General features: G+C 33.9%; 2 protein-coding genes and 1 pseudogene across 4 annotated transcripts; 2 read left to right on the plus strand and 1 right to left on the minus strand.

The window, feature by feature from the left end:
- Positions 1-2,202: 2,202 nt before the first annotated feature.
- LOC148611478 (uncharacterized) lies at positions 2,203-7,587 on the minus strand. 2 transcript variants are annotated; one of them, XM_088592082.1, is made up of 4 exons: positions 7,428-7,587; positions 4,950-5,157; positions 3,830-3,973; positions 2,203-3,185 (listed from the first exon to the last, which is right to left on the minus strand). In XM_088592082.1, exons 2-4 carry the CDS (start codon positions 5,131-5,133, stop codon positions 3,046-3,048), a joined length of 468 nt encoding a protein of 155 aa, XP_088448208.1. In that variant the 5' UTR covers positions 5,134-5,157; positions 7,428-7,587; the 3' UTR covers positions 2,203-3,045. The 2 variants fall into 2 exon arrangements, with proteins under 2 accessions (XP_088448208.1, XP_088448207.1); XM_088592081.1 differs by lacking the exon at positions 7,428-7,587 and having other exon boundaries at positions 4,950-5,384.
- LOC148611479 (uncharacterized) lies at positions 6,613-9,116 on the plus strand (annotated as a pseudogene). The gene is made up of 2 exons (XR_015924132.1): positions 6,613-6,731; positions 7,735-9,116. The product of XR_015924132.1 is annotated as an uncharacterized LOC148611479 (transcript).
- A 3,247-nt stretch (positions 9,117-12,363) lies between these two features.
- LOC148611480 (uncharacterized) lies at positions 12,364-14,371 on the plus strand. Its single transcript, XM_088595251.1, has 2 exons — positions 12,364-12,552; positions 14,114-14,371. Exons 1-2 carry the CDS (start codon positions 12,370-12,372, stop codon positions 14,369-14,371), a joined length of 441 nt encoding a protein of 146 aa, XP_088451377.1. The 5' UTR covers positions 12,364-12,369.
- Positions 14,372-20,824: the final 6,453 nt, after the last annotated feature.

Below are 20,824 nucleotides of genomic sequence, written 5' to 3' on the forward strand. Positions count from 1 at the left end.
GTTAAAGAACCCTACTGTGGTATTCTCCCGGAGTAGGAACCATAAGGCTCCGCCACAGGAGGCTAAATTGCCCGACCCTACTCACCTCTCCCTATTTCCAGTGGCAATCAAAATTTGTCGGTCCCATTGTCCTTATGTCCCCATCCCTTTTTCATTTCATCATCATTTCATTTTATCATCAATTTCATGTTCATCGTCTGAATATAGCTGAAATACTGCTGCTCGGACTTTTTCTGTAACATTTGTCAAAAATACTTGAGAAAAAAAAACGGTACTGACTCAGTTATTTTAAGATAACAAGTAAATAAATTTAATTGAATTGGTGAACGAAGAAAACAGACCAAAATCAGTTGTAGCTTTTACGTTTTGTAAGGAAAAATCAAGCAGTTACAAATATTTTTAAGAAATAAGGGTTAGAGTACTCTTGTATTAACCAAAGTGTTGTAAAAAGTGCATATAGCTATTGAATTTCAAATGTCAAGATATAATATTCGAGTATTCGGAACGTGACCACCCCTCATTAAGAGAGAAAGCGTTCCGGTCAGAATTATGTGATTTCTTTCTGGTCTGTCTGGTCTTTGTCCCTGGATTACATTTTTTTGATTACCTCTACAACCTTGGTTCCCTTGATTACTCTTTTATAACATTTATTTGTTTGTCATCCTTAAATAACTGAAGAAGAATTGAAGATTTTTTTTCTTACGAGAGTTGTGTTTTATTCAAAAGCAACGGTGCATTTTAAAGAAATTGTGTTTTCTCCTGTTTTGTTGAATACTATGGATCAATGTAAATTGCAAATTTTTTGTGGTAGTATTTCAATAAAATGCACCAAAAATCCACAATAATCAATAATTATTTGTAAAGACATGTTTGAATTGTATTAAAATACTCGGTGCTATGTTTATTTTAATATAGAAAATTTTTTTTGCTACTATAAATTAGATATTCTTTGAAATTGCATAACTTTATAAGTTTAAAACATTTCCATTTTAAATCGACATTGGTCTGTGTCTGATCCGCCACAGGAGGCTAAATTACCCCACCCTACCCATCTCTCCCTATTTCCAGTGGCAATCAAAATTTGTCGACCCCATTGTCCTTGTGTCCCATCCCTTTTTCATTTCATCATCATCATTTCATGTTCATTTTATCATCAAATTCATGTTCATCGTCTGAATATAGCTGAAATATTGCTGCTCGGACGTTAAACCCCAACAAACAAACAAACAAACAATATTATATAGCTATAAACTTAATTTGAAGTAAAAATCGTCAATTATTGCAAAGCTATGCCTTGTAGAGAGAAATCAATATTATCATTAGAAGCGTGAATCATTCATAGAATTTCTTTGATGTCGTGTATAAGTATAAGACAGCCGGGTTTATCAGTACTTTAGGTGATTTGTTTTTAAAATTGCATATTAAAGGAATTAAAGAGAATAAATATTACGATGCTACCATGACTACATATTTATTTAACGACCACGTGATAATTGTGTTCGCTAGGAAAGGAGGATATAAACACACGTTTACTTTAGTGAAATATATTTTCAGTAATGCAGAAAACGGTCAGGTTTTCCGTATTATAGCCTGACAACCCCAGCATGTAACACGCCAGGGGTACCCCATTCCACCACTACGTTCCTCGCACGTTAAAGAACCCTGCTGTGGTATTCGATAGGAGTAGGAACCTTTGCGCTCCGCCACATGAGGCTAAATTGCCCGACCTTACCCATCCCCCCTTTTTCCAGTGGCAGTCAGTTTGTCGACCCTGTTGTCCTTGTGTCCCATCCTTTTTTTCATTTCATGTTCATTTTATCATCCATTTCATGTTCATTGTCTGAATATAGCTGAAATATTGCTGCTCGGACGTTAAACCCCAACAAACAAACAAACAATTATTATGTGGATCAAGTTTATTATTTCGTCCCGCTTCGCTGATTTATGTCCGTGTTATGGCCCTTGAACTTTGAAAAATTTACAAACACAAAAATGGGCGTACCACCACCATAATCTGATGGACCAAAGGAACAATTATGTACGCATGTGATAGCCATATCTTATTAGATTTTATGTTTGGAGTGTAAAATAAGTGGACATGGTGTTTAATGTCTGTTAAAGATTATATCAAGTTAACAACTAGTATACATCGTATGGAATGTTGTGTATCTATAGAGGCGTAATAACATGTAATGAATAGAAAATAGTCAAACTTATTTATTAAAAATAATACATGTTAAAAACTATTAGCATCTTAGTCACGTTTTAAATGTACACAATTATCAACAAGTTAACTTAAAGGTATATTGATCTAAAACAGATATAAATAAACGATGGACATATCATAAACTGTTAACCCTTCCAAAATTCTAAGCTGTTTGCATATTTATTAGTATCCTGAAGCGCTCCTTTGGCGCATAAATTCCTGATTTAATAGAATATATGACACTAAGTGTCTGACGCGTTTAATGACGCCATGTGAAGTCTTTACAGAGAAATTTAGGATGTAGACGATTTGTATTTTTTAAAACTGTATTTGTTGATATAAAACAACAAATTAACTTATTCAGGTAATCTGAAACTTTAATATAAGTTTGGTAACATCCCATAATTTGTTAGCATGTCTTGTCTTAGATGAGTTTGCCTTGTACAGTGTACTTTCTGAAAGATTACGAACTGTATGCAAACCTTAAATTTAAGCACTACAGATTTGTTAGGTCTCAAATCAAATAAAATTTTAAGAAATGAGTGAAATTGATAAAACGATATGACGAATCAAATGTTATGTTATTATTTTATGAGACTTGATAACAAAATGGTCTAAATTGGCCACGAGTGGTGGTTCCACATCGGAAACGTAAGTCACACTCCCTGTTCCACTTAAAGCAATCATTTTCTACTAAAAGGAACGATAAATATGTACATTTTAACAGGACCATACCAAGGACAAAATACAATCTCTTAAAAAAAACATTCATGTCGAATTCTATGCATATTTAACAGTACTTAGTATTTAGCCAAACAAAATATAATGTCATGTTTCTTTTATTTGTCCAAGCAAAACATGACTGCAGCGACAATTGCACCAATGGCAGCAATTATAACGAAGGCATAGGCAAAGTGTAAGTAATCATCATAAATACTCTCACCGGCGTACACACAGACTCCAATCAGAATGAACAAAGCTGTAAAGGAATAAAAAACGAAGTAGTTTATTAAATATTTTTCTACGTAGTACTCTTCACATTAAAGTTACAAATGAACTACAGTTACAATTATAAATGACTTATTAGTCATAAAAGTCATTACAATCATTATAATTTCATGTCTTGTCCAACGGAACAAGTTCAAAAACCCCACAGGAGTATTGAACAAATAACCAAAACTTTATTTATATTACATGTATGATTGCACTGAATGGGTGTACAATATGCACAGGATACTGTAGATATTATTAGTGCAAAACTTGTAATCATTGAACTTTTCACCTCTGTTAGTTCAATGTAGATTATTTAAGAATTGGCAATAATAAAAATTTTGTCTATTGAAAAATAACATAAATCTTCCATGTGCATGTTCTTTATTGCGCAATAAACAGTTTTTTATATTGGACTGTGTCGCATCCGAAGTCTAATATGGCTAGCCGAGGACCAACAACTAACACAATATGGAAAATCTCAAGCAACTATCAGTTCATTGAATAACAAGTCTAATGTCACAATGCCCTGTCCACTATAATTGAATTGTTCAGGACCGGACCAATACAGATGCTAAGAATCTTTAACTTTGCCATTACAGACATTGTAACAACATAATATTATAGAATTACCTGCTGCCGCTAAGCATCCAACTGCCACCCATTTAAGTATAGGTTTATCTTTCAAAACAAATATTTTCAGGATTACAACAACTAAAGCTCCTAATAGACAGAGGAATCCTAAAACCTCCATTGCTTGAACGGCTTCAAACCATGCTTAAAATAAAAAACAAATATTTTCAAACGCAATGAGGACATTTTTACATTGTTAAATGGCCCCGTGCAGGTCCGGGTGTTAACAGAATAGGCCTGCAGCAGCGCTAAGCTTGTGTGCCCCAGGTGGTGGAATGGGGTACCCCTGTCATGTTACATGCTGGGGTTGTCAGGCTATAATACGAAAAACCTGACCGCAAACCATAGTGGTGCACCGTGTTGGAAAATATGCCACGTTCCTCGCACGTTAAAGAACCCTGCTGTGGTATTTGATAGGAGTAGGAACCTTTGCGCTCCGCCACAGGAGGCTAAATTGCCCGACCTTACCCACCTTTCCCTATTGCTGCTCGGACGTTAAACCCCAACAAACAACAAACAAACCACCTTCCAGGGCACACAACCCAGCCATAGCCCCTGGTCTGGGTTCTGAGTGCCATTTAGTGGCCATTCTTAATCTTTAGTCTTCTATTAAAAGAAACTTTGATGTCATGATAAAATCTTCATCATGTATAATTCTTGTTGGATATTTAACATTAACAACGTTGTCATAGCACTTAAAAAAATGCGTATTTCGTGAAAATTGAAGAAAAAAAGTTTTTTTTTTATCACAACCAACAGCCAGTTTAAAATTCTAAGCAGCTATTATATGTAAGGTGTATCGGAGAAGAAAAAGTACGACTGTTTCGGACTTGGATATAGGTATGTAGAAAGTAAACGATATTAAAATCGTGCGAAAAGAGAGTAACTATCAGAGATTCGACCGACGTATTATTCAACTAGGGATAATAAGCTTAATGTCATATTACATCTCAAATACATAAGGATTCAAACAATAGAACAAATATGTTTGTCAATATGATAGTAAATATGATAATCGTTCATGAAGAAACCTAAATGAACTGCAAAATATATCTGATATACCATAGGTTGGAAGCTACATGTACGTTTATTTCTAAATCTTTCCGAATAAGGAACTTACTATTCAAATCAAAATCACTGAAATTAATACATGCAGAACCAGTACACTGTCTCCATAATCCTGCATGGGTAGATTCAAATTTCCACCAATATGGTGCAGCAAATCCAATGATATCAAACACAAAAGATCCTATTGTAAGAACAAAGCCCACAAAGGTAAATAGTGGTATCCCAGCTATCTCCATCTTATTATCGATAAAATTCTAGGCCTGTTAAATGAAAAATGACTATGACGCCTTTCAAGAACGAATTATCAATAAGCAAATACACCTAGCAATATCTTCAAAATTAAACAAGTTGCAACATGCAATAAAAAGCACGCGAGTAACCAAGCGATTTTCAGAACTGACAACAGAATGCGACAATATTTTAGGTTTTATAAACAAAAGGTTGACTCGCAAATGTATTTACACACAGTAAACAGTCAATTTTGAAATGTATAAAGTATGGCACAAGGTAAGGCGTTATCGTTTTCATCACCTGACCTTCAATAGCCAACAAAACAATATTCAAATTTAAATGGTAGGCGTTACAGTTTATGATATTGTGGGTTAGTCAATTATGATATTTTTAACCATAACAACCACCAACATGTTCAATCTTGAATTTTGGCAAGTTCAATCTTCAAATACTTCCATTATTTTTACTTGTTTCCTGTGGTTCGTCGTGTTTGGTCTATCTCCTTTATTATGTTGACCCCCTATAATTTGAATTTACATGAATCATTCAGATTTTACTAATGACCATAGTGTGTTCATATTGGGAATACGTGTATAATAGTACGGTTTTGTCCGTCCGACTTTTATTATCTGTATGATTGCTTTTCGTAGCTAACTAATCAATTTTGGACTTTTAAGGAAGTCAATGCGTTGTGTCTAGACCAATTATATAGATCGAGGATTAAAGTTTATTCCGTTTCTACTGGACACAATGATTTCATATTTCTTATATAGGTATAATACCACTATTAAGGGGAATCAGTCGCCTGCACACACCAGAAAGTAGTTCGTAAAAACGAAGTAGTTCTTATGATGCATTGTATATTTTTTGCGTTTTAGCGAGTATGTGCAAACTAGGTATCATCTAAAAGCTTATCATGGCCGGTTACACACTGAAAACAACATTTTTTAGAGTCTAGATTTTAAGCCCATTGATTTGTCAAATTTCCAAAACGAAAGTAGTATTTTTAGTACCTGTCTACCTTCACATCACTATTTTTTCTTTAAGCCATTAAAGTTATGCTGCAATTTTTAACAACTTTAAAAAAGATTGTGACCTTGAAATTTGCTCAATTCAACATATAAAGTAATGGGAATTTTAATAGTGGTTTTACACCTATGGCAGAATCTCTGCAAGTTGTCCCCAATCGTGAGAGGAAAACGGGAAAAAAATAAAGTCTTAGTAACAACATATTTACACTTTTAATATGGAGACTAGTATGTTAATTTCGAAATATTAAAGTTGCTGGTTTGAACTATTGCAAAGCAAAAAACAAATATACGGCTTGCAGCAAGGTAGGTATAAATCAGATAAGAACAGATACGTTACCATTTATTATTATCTAAAACATCTAATATTTTGTATTTGAAGACAGTTATAAAACTTTCTTTACTTTAAATAAAGAAATAATATCAAAATATTGATTGGACAATTACAAGTGTTTTCCCCGAACTCTGCGCATCCGGTATGTCTGCGCTGACGTCATATCCGTAAATAGAAAATTGATAATCACCTGTTTTCATCCGTAAAACAAAATATCAATCAAGAATACAAGACATATTTGGTAAGTTTCGTTCTTTCAATACCACTGCCCCGTGCAGGTCCGGGTGTTAAAAGAATAGGCCTGCAGCAGCGCTAAGCTTTTCGTAAAAGGCGACTAAATAGTGCTCAGAAACCTAGCCGGGGGCTAGGCGCTCTGCCCACAGAGCAACTGGGATGTGTGCCCCAGGTGGTGGAATGGGGTACCCCTGGCATGTTACATGCTGGGGTTGTCAGGCTATAATACGAAAAACCTGACCGCAAACCATAGTGGTGCACCGTGTTGGGAAAGATGCCACGTTCCTCGAACGTTAAAGAACCCTGCTGTGGTATTCGATAGGAGTAGGAACCTTTGCGCTCCGCCACAGGAGGCTAAATTGCCCTACCTTACCCACCCCCCTTGTTCTAGTGGCAATCAAAATTTGTCGACCCTATTATCCTTGTGATCCATCCTTTTTTTTTCTTCATTTCATGTTCATTTTATCATCCATTTCATGTTCATTGTCTGAATATAGCTGAAATATTGCTGCTCGGACGTTAAACCCCAACAAACAAACAAACAAACTTCAATACCACTTGTAAGTAAAATTATTTAAAAAATCTCTAAAATTATGTAGAAGTCGATAAATTGACTGGATTAGAGGGGATTCCCTTATGTGTAATGACCCATGAAATGATGACCTAGTAAACAATGCACTACATGTGATTTAGAATCGCTTACCTGTTATACATTTTCATATATTAGCTCAAAACCATGTTCCTTTCTTAATAATCTCCGAACGATATGATTTGCCATAAGCAAATTTAAACATATATAAAGATAAACGAAAGTTTTATCTGCCATCATCACACAAGAGCGTCTGCTTTACTTTGACATTGACCTTAGATAGTGCTATATTCTGATTGGTTAGAACATCATTCTAAAGTAGTGAATAAAGGAAAGATTTCAATGTGTTAGCAATACTGATGTTGATGAAAAAAAAAACTTTTAGAAAAAAAATATTTTCTTTAATTTCTTTTAATTTTAGACAATGCAAAGGAAAAAAAGAGCAAATTATCATTTAGAAATGTTAAAAGAGGCTTTTGATGATGTCAGAATTAGGGGAGAAAGTATAAGAGGTGCAGCTAGAAGACATGGTGTCCCAGCAAGCACACTCAGATTACATTTAAACAATATTACAGGGGTTGATAACTTAAGAATGGGTAGTCCGACCATTTTTACAACTGCAGAGGAGGTTGAGTTAGCAAGGCATTGTGTGTCAATGGCAGAAAAAGGTTATGGGTATGCACGATGGCAAATAATGGAAATGGCAGCTAATATGTGCACTTTAAAAGGAAGAAACAAAGCTCCGACTAAACATTGGTTTTATGGTTTTTTGTCCCGAAATTCTAATGTCAAAATCGTCCAGCCTAAAAAAAGAGAAAAGGTCAGAAATGATGTCAAGGCTGAGTATATTACAAAGTATTTTGAGGAGTTGAAATGTATTCTCGATGAATAGTCTTATAAACCAACCCTCACAAATCTGGAATGTTGATGAGACTGGAATCTCTCTTGACCATTCCCCACCCAAAGTACTTTCTCGTCGTGGCCGTAATGCATTTTCTGTTACTTCAGGAAGGTCATCAACAACAACATTAGTGGCTGCAGTAAGCGCACTTGGTGAGACCATACCTCCTTACATTATATATAAACGTCAGCGTCTGAAACATGAGTTGGTAAGCAAAGGAATGACTGGTACCAAATACAATACATCTCCTAATGGATGGGTTAACACTGAGATTTTCTTGGATTTTTTCAATAACCATTTTCTTGTCCATGTCACTCAACGGCCTTTAATTCTATTGTATGATGGGCACTCTACCCACATCAACCAATGATATAATTGAATCTGCCAGGAAATCAAATGTTCATCTATTTGTTCTCCCTCCACATAGTTCTCACATTTTGCAACCCCTGGACGTGTGTGTCTTTAGTCCATTCAAAAAAAGTTTGAATACTGAATTACACAAACGTATGCATGAGAAACCTAATTCAGTAATTACACGTGATCAGCTACCTTCATTCATTAACACTGCATACAACAGTTCTATGACCGTTGCAAACATCATGTCAGGTTTCCGTAAGACAGGGATTTCCCCACTGAACACAGAGGCTGTTCAGCCAAAAAGGTCAGTGCCACAAATTAATCCAGTGTCATCAACAAACAAGCCTAGCAGGAATGAACGTACAGATATGAGGTCCATCAAAGTACTGTTTGCACAGAAAGTAGAAACATTTGAAAAGTCAAATCAAACTGAGAAACCCAAGAAGAAAAGAACAACTTTTGTACCTCCCTATGGCGGAGCAATTACTGAAGAAACATTCAGAGACTTACTGATCCAGAAGGAGACAAAAAAGGAAAAAAAATAAATCATATAAAACACAGAAGAGGGAAAAGAAAAATGATGAGTTGAGTCAAACTGAGATAGAAGAACCAGCTCAAAAGAAAAGAAAACCATTTGAAACACCATATGCTAGCATTGAGAAAGAAATTCCATCAACATCAAATGCAGTGTCAAAAGCAAACAAATCAGTTCAAAATAAAACAAATGGAAAATTTAGGAAGGGGTCTTCAAAAGAAAACAAATCTAAAGGAAAAGGGCTTGCAAAGTCAACAAAAACTTCTGAAAAGAACTCAAATGTTTTAGAGGATGGTGATGAACTTGAAGTTGAGGATACAGAAACTTGCATCGTGTGTGGAAAATGTCAGCCAGATGAACTGAGACTGGATATAAGCCTTAAAATTGTTAACTGGGCACAGTGTGATAGCTGTCTCAAGTGGGTCCATTTGAAGTATTATACCGAGGAGGAACACATATCTAAAACTGATAACTTCTACTGTCCGTTGTGTGTTACCTCACAGAGCATCTTATAAATAGCTTGATTTTGTGACTGTACCATAGACATTTACAATAGATATATATTAATTGGTTATCAAACCTTATAACTGCCTAATCAGTTCATTTAATAAAAGAAACTTGTAAATTTAGCTCCACTTAAAAATCACATTATCACTAACGTATCACAACAACTACAATTCGAACCCATTGTTTTGCAACTTTTATTGGTTAAAATCAACTAAAACAGTTTGCTTTGTTCAATGAATGTTCTGAACAATTTGTAAAACTTAATTTGAAATTTCATAATCATTCCTTTATCCATACCCATGTGTTTATTCTATGCATGCGCAGAATGACCGGACTTTCATTGTTTACAAGGAAACAGCATGTTTGTCATATAGAAAACAAATAAATCAAATTTGCTAATGCCACTGGTTATAAAGAATGATTTCCTGAAAAAAACATTGTATGTAGATTTAGTATTCGAAATTTTAAAGGACAGTTAACCATGAGCTTACTTTTATAAAAGACTGCAAGTCTTAGGTGCGCAGACATTCCGTAGTCTTTTACATAATAAGGATTTATTCAGGAAACCGCACATAAAAGGTTCAATTTAAAAAAGTTTAATCTTGAAATGTGGAAGTCTTCTTACACTTACATTTCTCTTGCCCCGTGCAGTTCCGGGTGTTGAAAGAATAGGCCTGCAGCAGCGCTAAGCTTGTCGTAAAAGGCGACTAAATAGTGCTCAGAACCCTAGCCTCCGGCTAGGGTGCTCTGCCCACAGAGCAACTGGGATGTGTGCCCCAGATGGTGGAATGGGGTACCCCTGGCGTGTTACATGCTGGGGTTGTCAGGCTATAATACGGAAAACCTGACCGCAAACCATAGTGGTGCACCGTGTTGGGAAAGATGCCACGTTCCTCGCACGTTAAAGAATCCTACTGTGGTATTCTCCCGGAGTAGGAACCATATGGCTCCGACCCTACCCACCTCTCCCTATTTCTAGTGGCAATCAAAATTTGTCGACCCCATTGTCCTTGTGTCCCATCCTTTTTTCATTTCATCATCATTTCATGTTCATTTAATCGTCAATTTGATGTTCATCGTCTGAATATAGCTGAAATATTGCTGCTCGGACGTTAAACCCCAACAAACAAACAAGAAAGTGTTTTTGACTTTGGAGTAGATTGAGTGGTATCCTGTGCCTCGGCTAAGGGCTCTGTCTCCATATTTTCACGTTGTTTTTGTTTTTTCAACCTTTCGAATTTCTTCTGCCATCTTTTCGTCATACGAATTTGATTTTGTAGTTTAAGCGATATTTTTTTTTTGTTTGGTATCTAGCCCTTCGTAGAGACCTGGATCTTTTCTTTCCGGGCATACTTTTTCCACTAAAGTCAAATCTAACTATCATCTTATCAGCTGATGATCTTGTCGAACAATGGCTATGTGATGTAGAACTTGAAAGAATAGGCGAACTTGTGCTAGTAATTTCATTATCTTGTATCTCATTTTCAACATCCTTCTTGGCTTTCTTTTGTAGTTCTTGTTTTGCTTTTATGTATGTTGCACAATACTCAGTATTTTTCTTCCTCCTTTCCTTTAATTTTTTCTTGGAAAGTAATGCTGCTGGTACTCTATTTTCTTTCTTTTTCTAGGGTCTTTTTTTTCTTTCTCTCCCGATACTCCTTTTGTATCTCTGCTCTTGTTTTGTCCATTCTGAAAAAAAAATATATCACGTGTTCAATAAATGCATCGACTATTAGTTAATATTAGTATTGATTTTCTGATAAAAGGACAGGATTTTGGACGAAAACACAATTGAACAAAAGCATTTCTAACGACTTTTATGTCCTACTAACATTCAGCAGTTTCATATTAGCGGAAACTGTAGTAGCAGAAATTTCAACAGATACGTTACTGCTGGATAAAATGTTGTGTCTTACAAGTTACAATTTACATAATACACTGATTTTCTGCTTGCTTCATCTATAGATGAGTAATTCTATCAAAATATATCCCTATATGTGGCATATAATGATTATTGGAATCGAAAATTGAATATGTAAAATTCAAAGCAGATACGTTATCGATTTTCAACAGATACGTTACCTATCGAATAAGTATTTTCTATGTTGCTATGAGACAAAAAGCAGATAGATTTGTGATTTACTACCCATTTCCAATCTCTTCCATAAAGCATCGAAAATGCAGAAATTACAAACAATTATTTTAAGAAAAACAGGTACGTTATATTTTCAGAACAGATACGTTACTTATAAATGTTGTTATTGTTGTTGACCTGTTCATGACGGTGAACTAATGAATATTCTAATTAAGGGCCACACAATTAAATGCATGTTTGCATGACTTTGTGTTAAATATGAAAATTGTCTTTTACTTATGGAAATTTAGTACATGGGATCTTATTACTTTTTACAGACTTCACTTACATGTAAAAAAAGTATGACCCCTGACGTTCATATCCAAACTCAAGAGCATTGGTCTCTTCCACGTCTGCACTACTTTTGCCCTTCCAGAATACCACTGCCACCGGCTTGAAGAAATTTGTGTTCAAATCGAACACGTTTCCCTACGCAGAACAAATCGGATGAACTTGTGTACCATCTTGTATTAAAATATTTTTGGTACTTTGTTGATTTGAAATGCTTTGTCTTGATATGTATTTTTATGTTTTAGTGTAACATTGTCGTAGCGAATAAAGAACTACATTTTGTGTGACTTGTTTCACATTCACGACTTAGTACGTCGGTCTCAAGGTTAAAATGGATGAAATTTTTTTCCGCCACTTCGGTGTGCATCTGAAAGAATTACAGAGGGATGCACTTCAGTATCTTCTCGAAGAAGAGGGGGATTTGATTTTAAATTTACCTGTTGGGTATGGGAAAAGTCTGATTTATCAGGCTTTTCCATTTGTAGTTAGTGATTCCAATGCTGCTTCTTTGGTTGTTACACCCCTGATACATCAAAGCTAGGAATTTAATAAATGTCATTTTTGTAAATTATTAGAAAAGGTTTGAATTTAAATATAGCTAAATATACATTATTAAAAATGTTCTGCATGCTGTTGAGGTGTTTAAACTTAAGGCTACAAGTTCACTTATTTTGGAGTATGACAACCTAGTAGACTTTTACCCCATGTTAGCCCCTATCACATTCCTTTAGTGGGTCTGATCATTTTTTCAGCTAATATTTCCATGATTCATAATTTGTACAGAATCCGGAAACATTACAGTCCCCAACGGATGGTGGGAATATTTTACACATACAAAATGTAACTTTGGATGTAAAAACAAATGTACATGACAGAATTTCAGCACAACGAACTCAATGATTGCCTTTCCTATCTTAGAAAGCTTTGTTTTGATGACAACTCAATCATGATAATATTTTTCCAAGATTGGTTTGGTTCTTGAACACCCAGAGGATATCAACTGAACAGTGGAGAAAAGAAAGATACATATTGTTATTTGTACATTGTATTTTGTAGATTTTAAAGTGACCCCATATCAAGTAAATTTTGACTGTCTCATGCTCACTAGAAATGAATGCTGCCTATTTCCTATTATCTTAATCATTGTAATGAAGTGTCATAGACCAATTCTGTATTGAACAATGCATTGATTCCAGATAGGCTGTAGTGGTCCAGAGGTCATTATGAGTAACTTGAAACTTATTTATCAGATCCATGTTAGCATGTTAAGACTGATTTTACAGATTATTTAATAATATGTGTAATTGATTAACGTTCAAATATTAGCCTAAATATGATCAAAACAGACAATTTAATACAAAAAATAAAAGTGGCCAATACTTGATTTAGCCATATCCGCTTAGGACAATATGACGTATTGGACTAATTAGTCTGTAAAGGTATAATTGCATAAGGTCATCCATATTGGATGAGTTATTGGTCCTCAGCTTACCATATTGAACTTAGTCTACGTCTCATTCCAATACTACTAGCCTCAGACCAATAACTAAGCTATGGAAAACCTTACACTATAGTATAATATTACTATAATATTTGACTCCAACCCATGACAGAACTTAAGTATCAATGATTTGAAAATTAACAATTTTTTTATGACTTATAACTTACAAATGTACATTGTATGTGTATCCAAGTATCACAAATGGATGGGTTTTTTTTTTAGAACGATAAAGAAATAGAAAAGTTGTTTTTATTGAATCGTAATTTTTAACTATTTCGCCTGTTACTTCTTTTTAGTATTATACATCTGGGACATGTCACTTTTCATAATTATAATTGGGAATCTGAAGGGAAATTAAGATTCATACAGTAATAAACATAGAGCTCACATGTTGCTAGGTACATGTATAAATGTCTACACAGTATTGAATTGCAAGTAACACACTACACTACAATCATCAGTCAACCAAATTATGTTATCTACATAGATGTATCCTAGTATTATGTAGAGTAGGCACAAGTTGCATGTACATGTAGCAAAACAGAATGTTTTGATATGTGTCCAGTAATTCAAGTTGGGTTTGTATCAATTACATATACATGTAAATAAAATTTGCAATTTGACTCATATTATTTTAATTATATGTTTTAGATGTATTCCAGCTTGTAAAATTGACATGGTTGGCAGTGTCAGTTGCAATGTTTGTGACAATGTCTGTAACTGTGATGTTCAGGGTATAATGGATGGCAAATTCAGGGTAATTTACTGTCACCCTGAATCACTTTTTTCAAATCCAAATGGTATAAAATTGCTACAGTCTGCTGGTTTTTGAAAAATGGTGAGAAAACCAAAGTTTTAAAGTGTTCGATGTTTGTTGTTTGGAAGAATCTACATTTTCATCTTAATGAAAGTGTATTTTATTGAAAAAGAGTATTAATAGCACTATGTACATTGCAACACTCCATCAACTGATACTTTTCATCTAGGTATGCTTTAATTTATAATGGTATATCATCTGAAAAGTATGGTTAAATGGAGACTATCAACGGAGCCTCTATTTGTTTACTGTTTTCTTATTTTCTGTCTTTTGGTATTTGTGCTTCCTATTTTGTAGTTTCGTGGTTTTGATTCACATTTAAACTTTAGTTGATCCTAAAATTGAAATGGATATTCCTGTTTGGGATATTAGAATTAACTAAGTGTGTCTTTTGTTTTTGAGAAAACTACAAAAGGAAGTAACAATTTTCATGTGTTATGCTTGAGATAACATGTACATTAGTATATTCCAGGTTTACACTACCCATTTCAAGATGACCTGCAGTGCCTTAGATTCAGTTCAAATGGACAAGATATTATATATTAATTACAACAATTATTCAGTACACTTTTAAAGTTAACATAACATATGTATTAATTGATACATTTACATGTAAAGTTAAATATTGTTTAATGACGGTATATTATTTGCTTACAATCATATAAATTTAACTTAAAATCGAACATACATGTAATATATATTTCTTCCATCTCACAAGACAGTGTTATTTTTACAAACATTAATATTAAAGATAATTGTAATGTGACCATGCAAACAATAGCTCTTTTAACCTTTTAAAAGAAGCACTTAATAAAAAAAAACTCACCTATTACAGAATTATATACATTACATGTATTACATTTTTAAGAAGCAAATAAAATATAATTGAGTTTGTTTTGTGTAAGTGAAAATAGTCTGAAAATATTTTAGGTTATGCTCCACTTAAATTCTGTAAATCTTTATCAGGCACCATGCATTTAGACCTATGTACAGTAAGATTTGTGAACTCTCTGGTATTTTCTACAAGGCAAAGTTTATAAAGTTTATAGCAATGAGTGGCACACTAACTGTGGAGGAGACCCAGTCCCTAGCAAAGAAACTTGGAATGAGAGGTTGCAAACTAATTAGTAAATCTCCTGATAAAGAAAACATGTTTTTAGAAAAATGTGAGAAAACTGTCTCAAAAGACAGTCTAGATGTATATAAATTTTTGTCTTAGGCAACATCAAATCAATTTGTAAGTTATTATGTTGAATACCAATTCCAGGTATGTATATTAATTTTTAGTATTCTAAATAGATTTTTTATTGGTAAGTCTTAATTAATATGAACCACAGTATTTCACAAGTTAGTGTTGTTTGTTAAAAATCACAAGCATTAGAAATGAAGTAATGAAGAATACAAGCTACTCAAACATACTGGTATAAATTACGATTAAGAGGTTAAAGTCATCATAATTGACAGCTATTCAAAAAAGCACACATGTGTTCCAGTAATTAGTGAAGTAGGACACATTGGTACATGTATGATGTAGTGCTAAATTTATTCAGTTCATTTCAAGCTGCTGTAACAGTCATTTTCTTTCTATTTTTAGAGATCTGGCAGATCATCTTCATCATTTTCTGAAATACTATCTTCATCATCATCATCATCATCATCATAGTCGTCACTATCATTGAAGACTTGTCCTGCAAGTATTCTTTCTATGATTCTTTCAAAATCTACATACATTTTATTGCCATTGATGCTATGAAATACAGTCTCCGCAAGTTTTTCAAACCCATCAAACTTCCTGCCAGGTGCAAAATCAAAAGATCTTATGTCTTCTAACATTGCTGATATGACATTTTTGTACTCTTGTGACACTGTCCTAGTATGTTTAGATGATCTCTCTCGTATTCCTAAAGATTTCCCAATATTTTCAGCTATATCAGCAATAGCGCCACCTGCTCCAGAAGCTCTCTGGATGGCCTTTTTTGTTTTGTTGGCCCCTAACTGTTTTATAAGAGTTTTCTGGTTGTGAACTGAATGCTCTTGCAGGAGGTCGCTTTCAACATTGTTGTTATGGCCTCCACGAACATTGACAAAAGAATTTTGCATGATCCTTAGCTGGAGTGCTACTTAAGTTTTTTGTAATGCTATAAAATCAAGAATATAAATTTTTAACATTCATATGGATTTCTTAATTTGTTTTGTGAGACTGTTACACCATATTTTCTGTAGAATTTAATTACAGAAACCGAAAATGATGGATTACATATAGTGATGACATTAGTGTACAGGGTTTATGCTCCCAGTTTTCAGTAGAGCAAGATTGCTCATATACTTTTTATATGATGGGGAGAAAATTTGCATTTCTGATGGTATAGCACTTTCGTCATCTGTGGATACTTTGTCTTCATGCAATTATTTGAATATTTGTTCAAACAAGAAAGGTTGGTATTGATTTTGTGGACCTGAAACATGTACTGGTAAGCATTCTATAGAATTATTTATATAACAGTCTTGGAAGGAAATATTGTGATGGGCCAGAAACTGTGCAGACAATAACTTGACTTAAATTGGATCTATATTTTATGGAGGTAGACCTAGGGTAAGGGACACAACTCTTAAAAATCATAGGAACGATTCTATTCTCCGTTTCATAACAATCTCGTGTAAGCATCAAAGTAACTTGGACTGATTTCATTCTGTTTCAAATGAAAGCTTGAAAGATTTTAGTGAAATTGAATGTGATACAAACATATTACTGATTTCATGAGTTATGTCCCTTAACCTAGGTCTACCTCCGTAAGCTGGTCAATTAGTCTGGTCTAGAAAACTTGACTCAGTGCAGGCGATTTGAGTAAAAATGTAGAAAGGGCATTACAATGCATTCCCAAATTCAAATGTGTTATTGGAGAATTATTGTTTAAGACTAATGAGTTTGTTTTTGAGTTTATTTCAGGGTTTTTTTCTTGTCTAAACCTTGATGTGTACAGCCCAACGTTAGTGATTTTAGAGATTGTTACTGGAACCATTTATTTAGGAATTAGGCCCCACTTTGATTCTAGTAAAATTCATATTCTGTGGTCTAATGGCAATCAGAATTTAAAGATTCAAGTAAATATTAAGTCCTGATTTAATTACACTTTGACTTTCTTCATTTTACAATTAATCTGTAAAGTATGGCAATTGCCTTCACAAAGAAAACTAAATTTACATTCATTACATTCATTAACATAACATAAGCATTGCATTCACAAAAAAAAAAAAACATTGAAATGTCAATTGGTTTCAAAACGAAATAACTCAACAGCTAATTCAATCATCATTCCATTCTTTGTGTTACCTTTAGATCCTTGAAACCTACAAAAAAATGTACACTTACATTACTAAATTAATTTCAATATTGTAGACATTCTGCTCTTAAAGCTTTCAAAGTGTAATATTATAAGAATGTTCTACAAATATTTCGAAATACAATACCTGTTCAACCCTCTTTACTTTGCATGTCGAATGCAAGCTGATGTAAAAAGAAAATATTTGCTGTTGTATTCTTTTGAGTTGAAGCAATCGAAAAAAAAATTTAACTTGGTTCAAATCAAGATAAACAATAAAACAGTTGAGAAATTTGAATCATTCCTCCATCAATTGTAAAGAATTCTATTTCAGATGCGAAGAATTCACTTGTAATCAAAATCTTATCTTCATTTAGGAGTATGTTAATAGTGGACTGCAGATCAACAGACAATATTTTTATGTCTTTATTTCCTTCATTTAAGAAGAGTAACATCTAAGAAACTTAACACATTGTACAAACAAATCAAACTAATTCTGTATTTTCAGCTTTGAACATTTATTTCATTATTTTGATATGAACATGTAAATTTAGCTTACAAATTAATGTCTATATGAAGTCATTCAAGAAATATTCATCACTCCTGTCTCCTACAGTATCTAAAACAGAGAAACATTACAAAAATTGGTCACATGCTGCTATTCAAGGTTGTGACCAACTACATACTCTTACATAACTTTCTAGTCAAAATTAGGACAATCTGTCAAGACACAATTTACTTTTAAGTTCATTATCAATAGTAAATAAACAAGGGTGGATCCAGGACTTCTAATAGATGGATGTAAATTTAATTCAATGCAGAGCGAAGCTTGATTTCATGCTTGCTAAAATAATAGGAGGCCAGTTGCTACCCTTTAGATCTGCCACTGATTTACATTTTGTAGAAATCAATACAAGTATGTTCATATCAAAGGTTTTGCAAATAATTTTTAGCCATATTATAAACTTGGCAGAACAAAGTAAAAAAAATTAAAGACTTTCAACAGGTTCTCACTAGGCCAAATTTTCTTATAAAAATCGGTCTACCATACAAGCTTATATACTTACAATCAAGTAAATAATAGCTACCCGGCTGCTGCATAATATCTGTCCTACGAAGAAAAAATATAACAAAATTAAATGACAAAAAACTGAATTATAAATTGGCATTGAATTTAACACTGGCGGGACTACTATTTATTGCATTAGAGTCGAGCAGACGATGCAACATGTGCTGTATTCAATCAAGAACGCTAATCTGTATAATTGATTTTTTTTTTTAAGATTTTTATAAAACGAATATTCGTCACCGTCAAACATTCGTAACACTTTACATTTCTTGCATACAATCAAAATCGTAATATTAAAGCTAGGATGTATTGCATGTAGGTTACAGACCACCAATTCAACCAATGAGCATTTGGAACGTACGCAAAAATAGTCCTACGCAGAAATTACCCCTGTTCCTCATAGTGCTGTGAAAAAAGTTCTCATCTTATTTAAAAAATTTAAACAGTTTCTGAAAAGAAAAACATTTCTGTACATTTTATAGGTGCATTTTGCTTCTTGTGATGTGAAGCCTAATCTCCATAATGATTTTTAAATATACCCCTATCTTGTGAAAACACTGGGATTTCCCATGCTATTTATAGACCCTTCACTTCCGGTGACCAGTACTGCACTGCAAGTCTGCTAACCCCACATGCCATTCTGAGGATTGTGAGCTGACATATGTAGAATCATGCTGATATATAGTCCTCTGCAGGTTAAAGTTAAGGTAAAGTCCAGAGAAGCCATTGAATATTGTGAAATTAGCATAGAAGCCTATGGAAAGTGGAATTAGTGGTTTTTAGCCTGTAACGTCGTCAGCCATGTTGGCTTCACTGGCAACCCGAGTTCAACTTGGAGGTCACTTCGGCGAAGTTCGACAAACGAAAAAGGCCGAATGCAGTGATTAGTGGAGGAACGTCAACGGTACGGAACTGGAGCTGCCTTGGAGTTTGGTTCATATCATCAATTGCATCAGCCGGAAATACAACGTTCATATACATTCTAATTGAAGAGACATATGCGGTGAAACGTCACTCTCAATTTTGTTTTTACCATTGTTTAGATACCGGTAACGTTTCTGTTGGTAACGAATCTGTACATTTATACTTTCTGTTCTAGATTTTTTTTGGCAAGAGCTGATTGAATAATAATATTAGATATATAAGCTGAGGCCATGTTCAAACTAAATTGTTACATATTTTTAATGTTCATCGCTTGTAATTAACACATATTTTCGTTTTATGCGTAACGTATCTGTTGAATTTTTAATGTAACAATTAAACAAAGGAGAAATGGTACCTCTGACATTTCGGATTGATGATGAATGATTGGAGAAGACTTACTCACCTTACAGTTATAGTTGTATTGCTTCACTGACGACATATTACAACTGGAGATATTGTAAAATTCACCTTTTAAACATATTGACAAATAATGTAACGTATCTGTTACAGATTTATCGACATCCCGCTTTCATGAAAACAAAAATGTAGGTACAATTTCAACAAAAATCTTTTATACGAAGAAACAGTATAACTTTGCCGCTCAAAATGACGTGAAATCATTACTGGTCGAGTAGTAAGAGCGAATCAATCTGTCAGCAAAATATTCTACTCCATATCGCCGACAGCCCTGATTTACTCAAATCAATCTGTCAGCAAAATATTCTACTCCATATCGTCGACAGCCCTGATTTACTCAAATGGCGACCTTCAAATATATTTTTGACAAAAAAAAGCAATAGCTCTAGTCATTTTTGTGTTGCTTTTTCAGAACAAACATAATTGCAAAATAATGTTTCTTGTGTTGTCAATTGGAAGATTTGATTGTAAAATTACGACCGACGGCAATACTCGTGATTGGGGACAATTTACGGAGAATTCGCCCTATTTGTATGCAGTAAGGATATGCACCGTCTTCCATATGCAAGTAAATAGCGACATTTACTATGTATACTTTTGTAAAGCCTTAACTACAAATCAAATGGAATGTACATGAAAAACAACCTCGATTAATATAATTGTGATCCAAATTTGCATATGCTTGATACCTACTTTCAAATATCAATTTATCAACCAATGAAAAGACGTGACGACTCC

Source organism: Perna viridis, chromosome 7 (genome assembly GCF_037379345.1).
Source record: "Perna viridis isolate PV_CMFRI_1.1 ecotype Kerala chromosome 7, ASM3737934v1, whole genome shotgun sequence".
NCBI lineage: Eukaryota > Metazoa > Mollusca > Bivalvia > Mytilida > Mytilidae > Perna > Perna viridis.

What these genes read in the sequence shown, in the direction of transcription:
- LOC148611478 (XM_088592082.1), bottom strand. Translation starts at nt 5,133, where the DNA reads ATGGAGATAGCTGGGATACCACTATTTACCTTTGTGGGCTTTGTTCTT. An exon ending in CAGTGATTTTGATTTGAATA is followed by an intron (nt 3,974 to 4,949) that starts GTAAGTTCCTTA and finishes TTTTATTTTAAG; the next exon opens with CATGGTTTGAAGCCGTTCAA. An exon ending in TGGATGCTTAGCGGCAGCAG is followed by an intron (nt 3,186 to 3,829) that starts GTAATTCTATAA and finishes ATTCCTTTACAG; the next exon opens with CTTTGTTCATTCTGATTGGA.
- LOC148611480 (XM_088595251.1), top strand. Translation starts at nt 12,370, where the DNA reads ATGGATGAAATTTTTTTCCGCCACTTCGGTGTGCATCTGAAAGAATTA. An exon ending in CCAATGCTGCTTCTTTGGTT is followed by an intron (nt 12,553 to 14,113) that starts GTTACACCCCTG and finishes CAGTAATTCAAG; the next exon opens with TTGGGTTTGTATCAATTACA.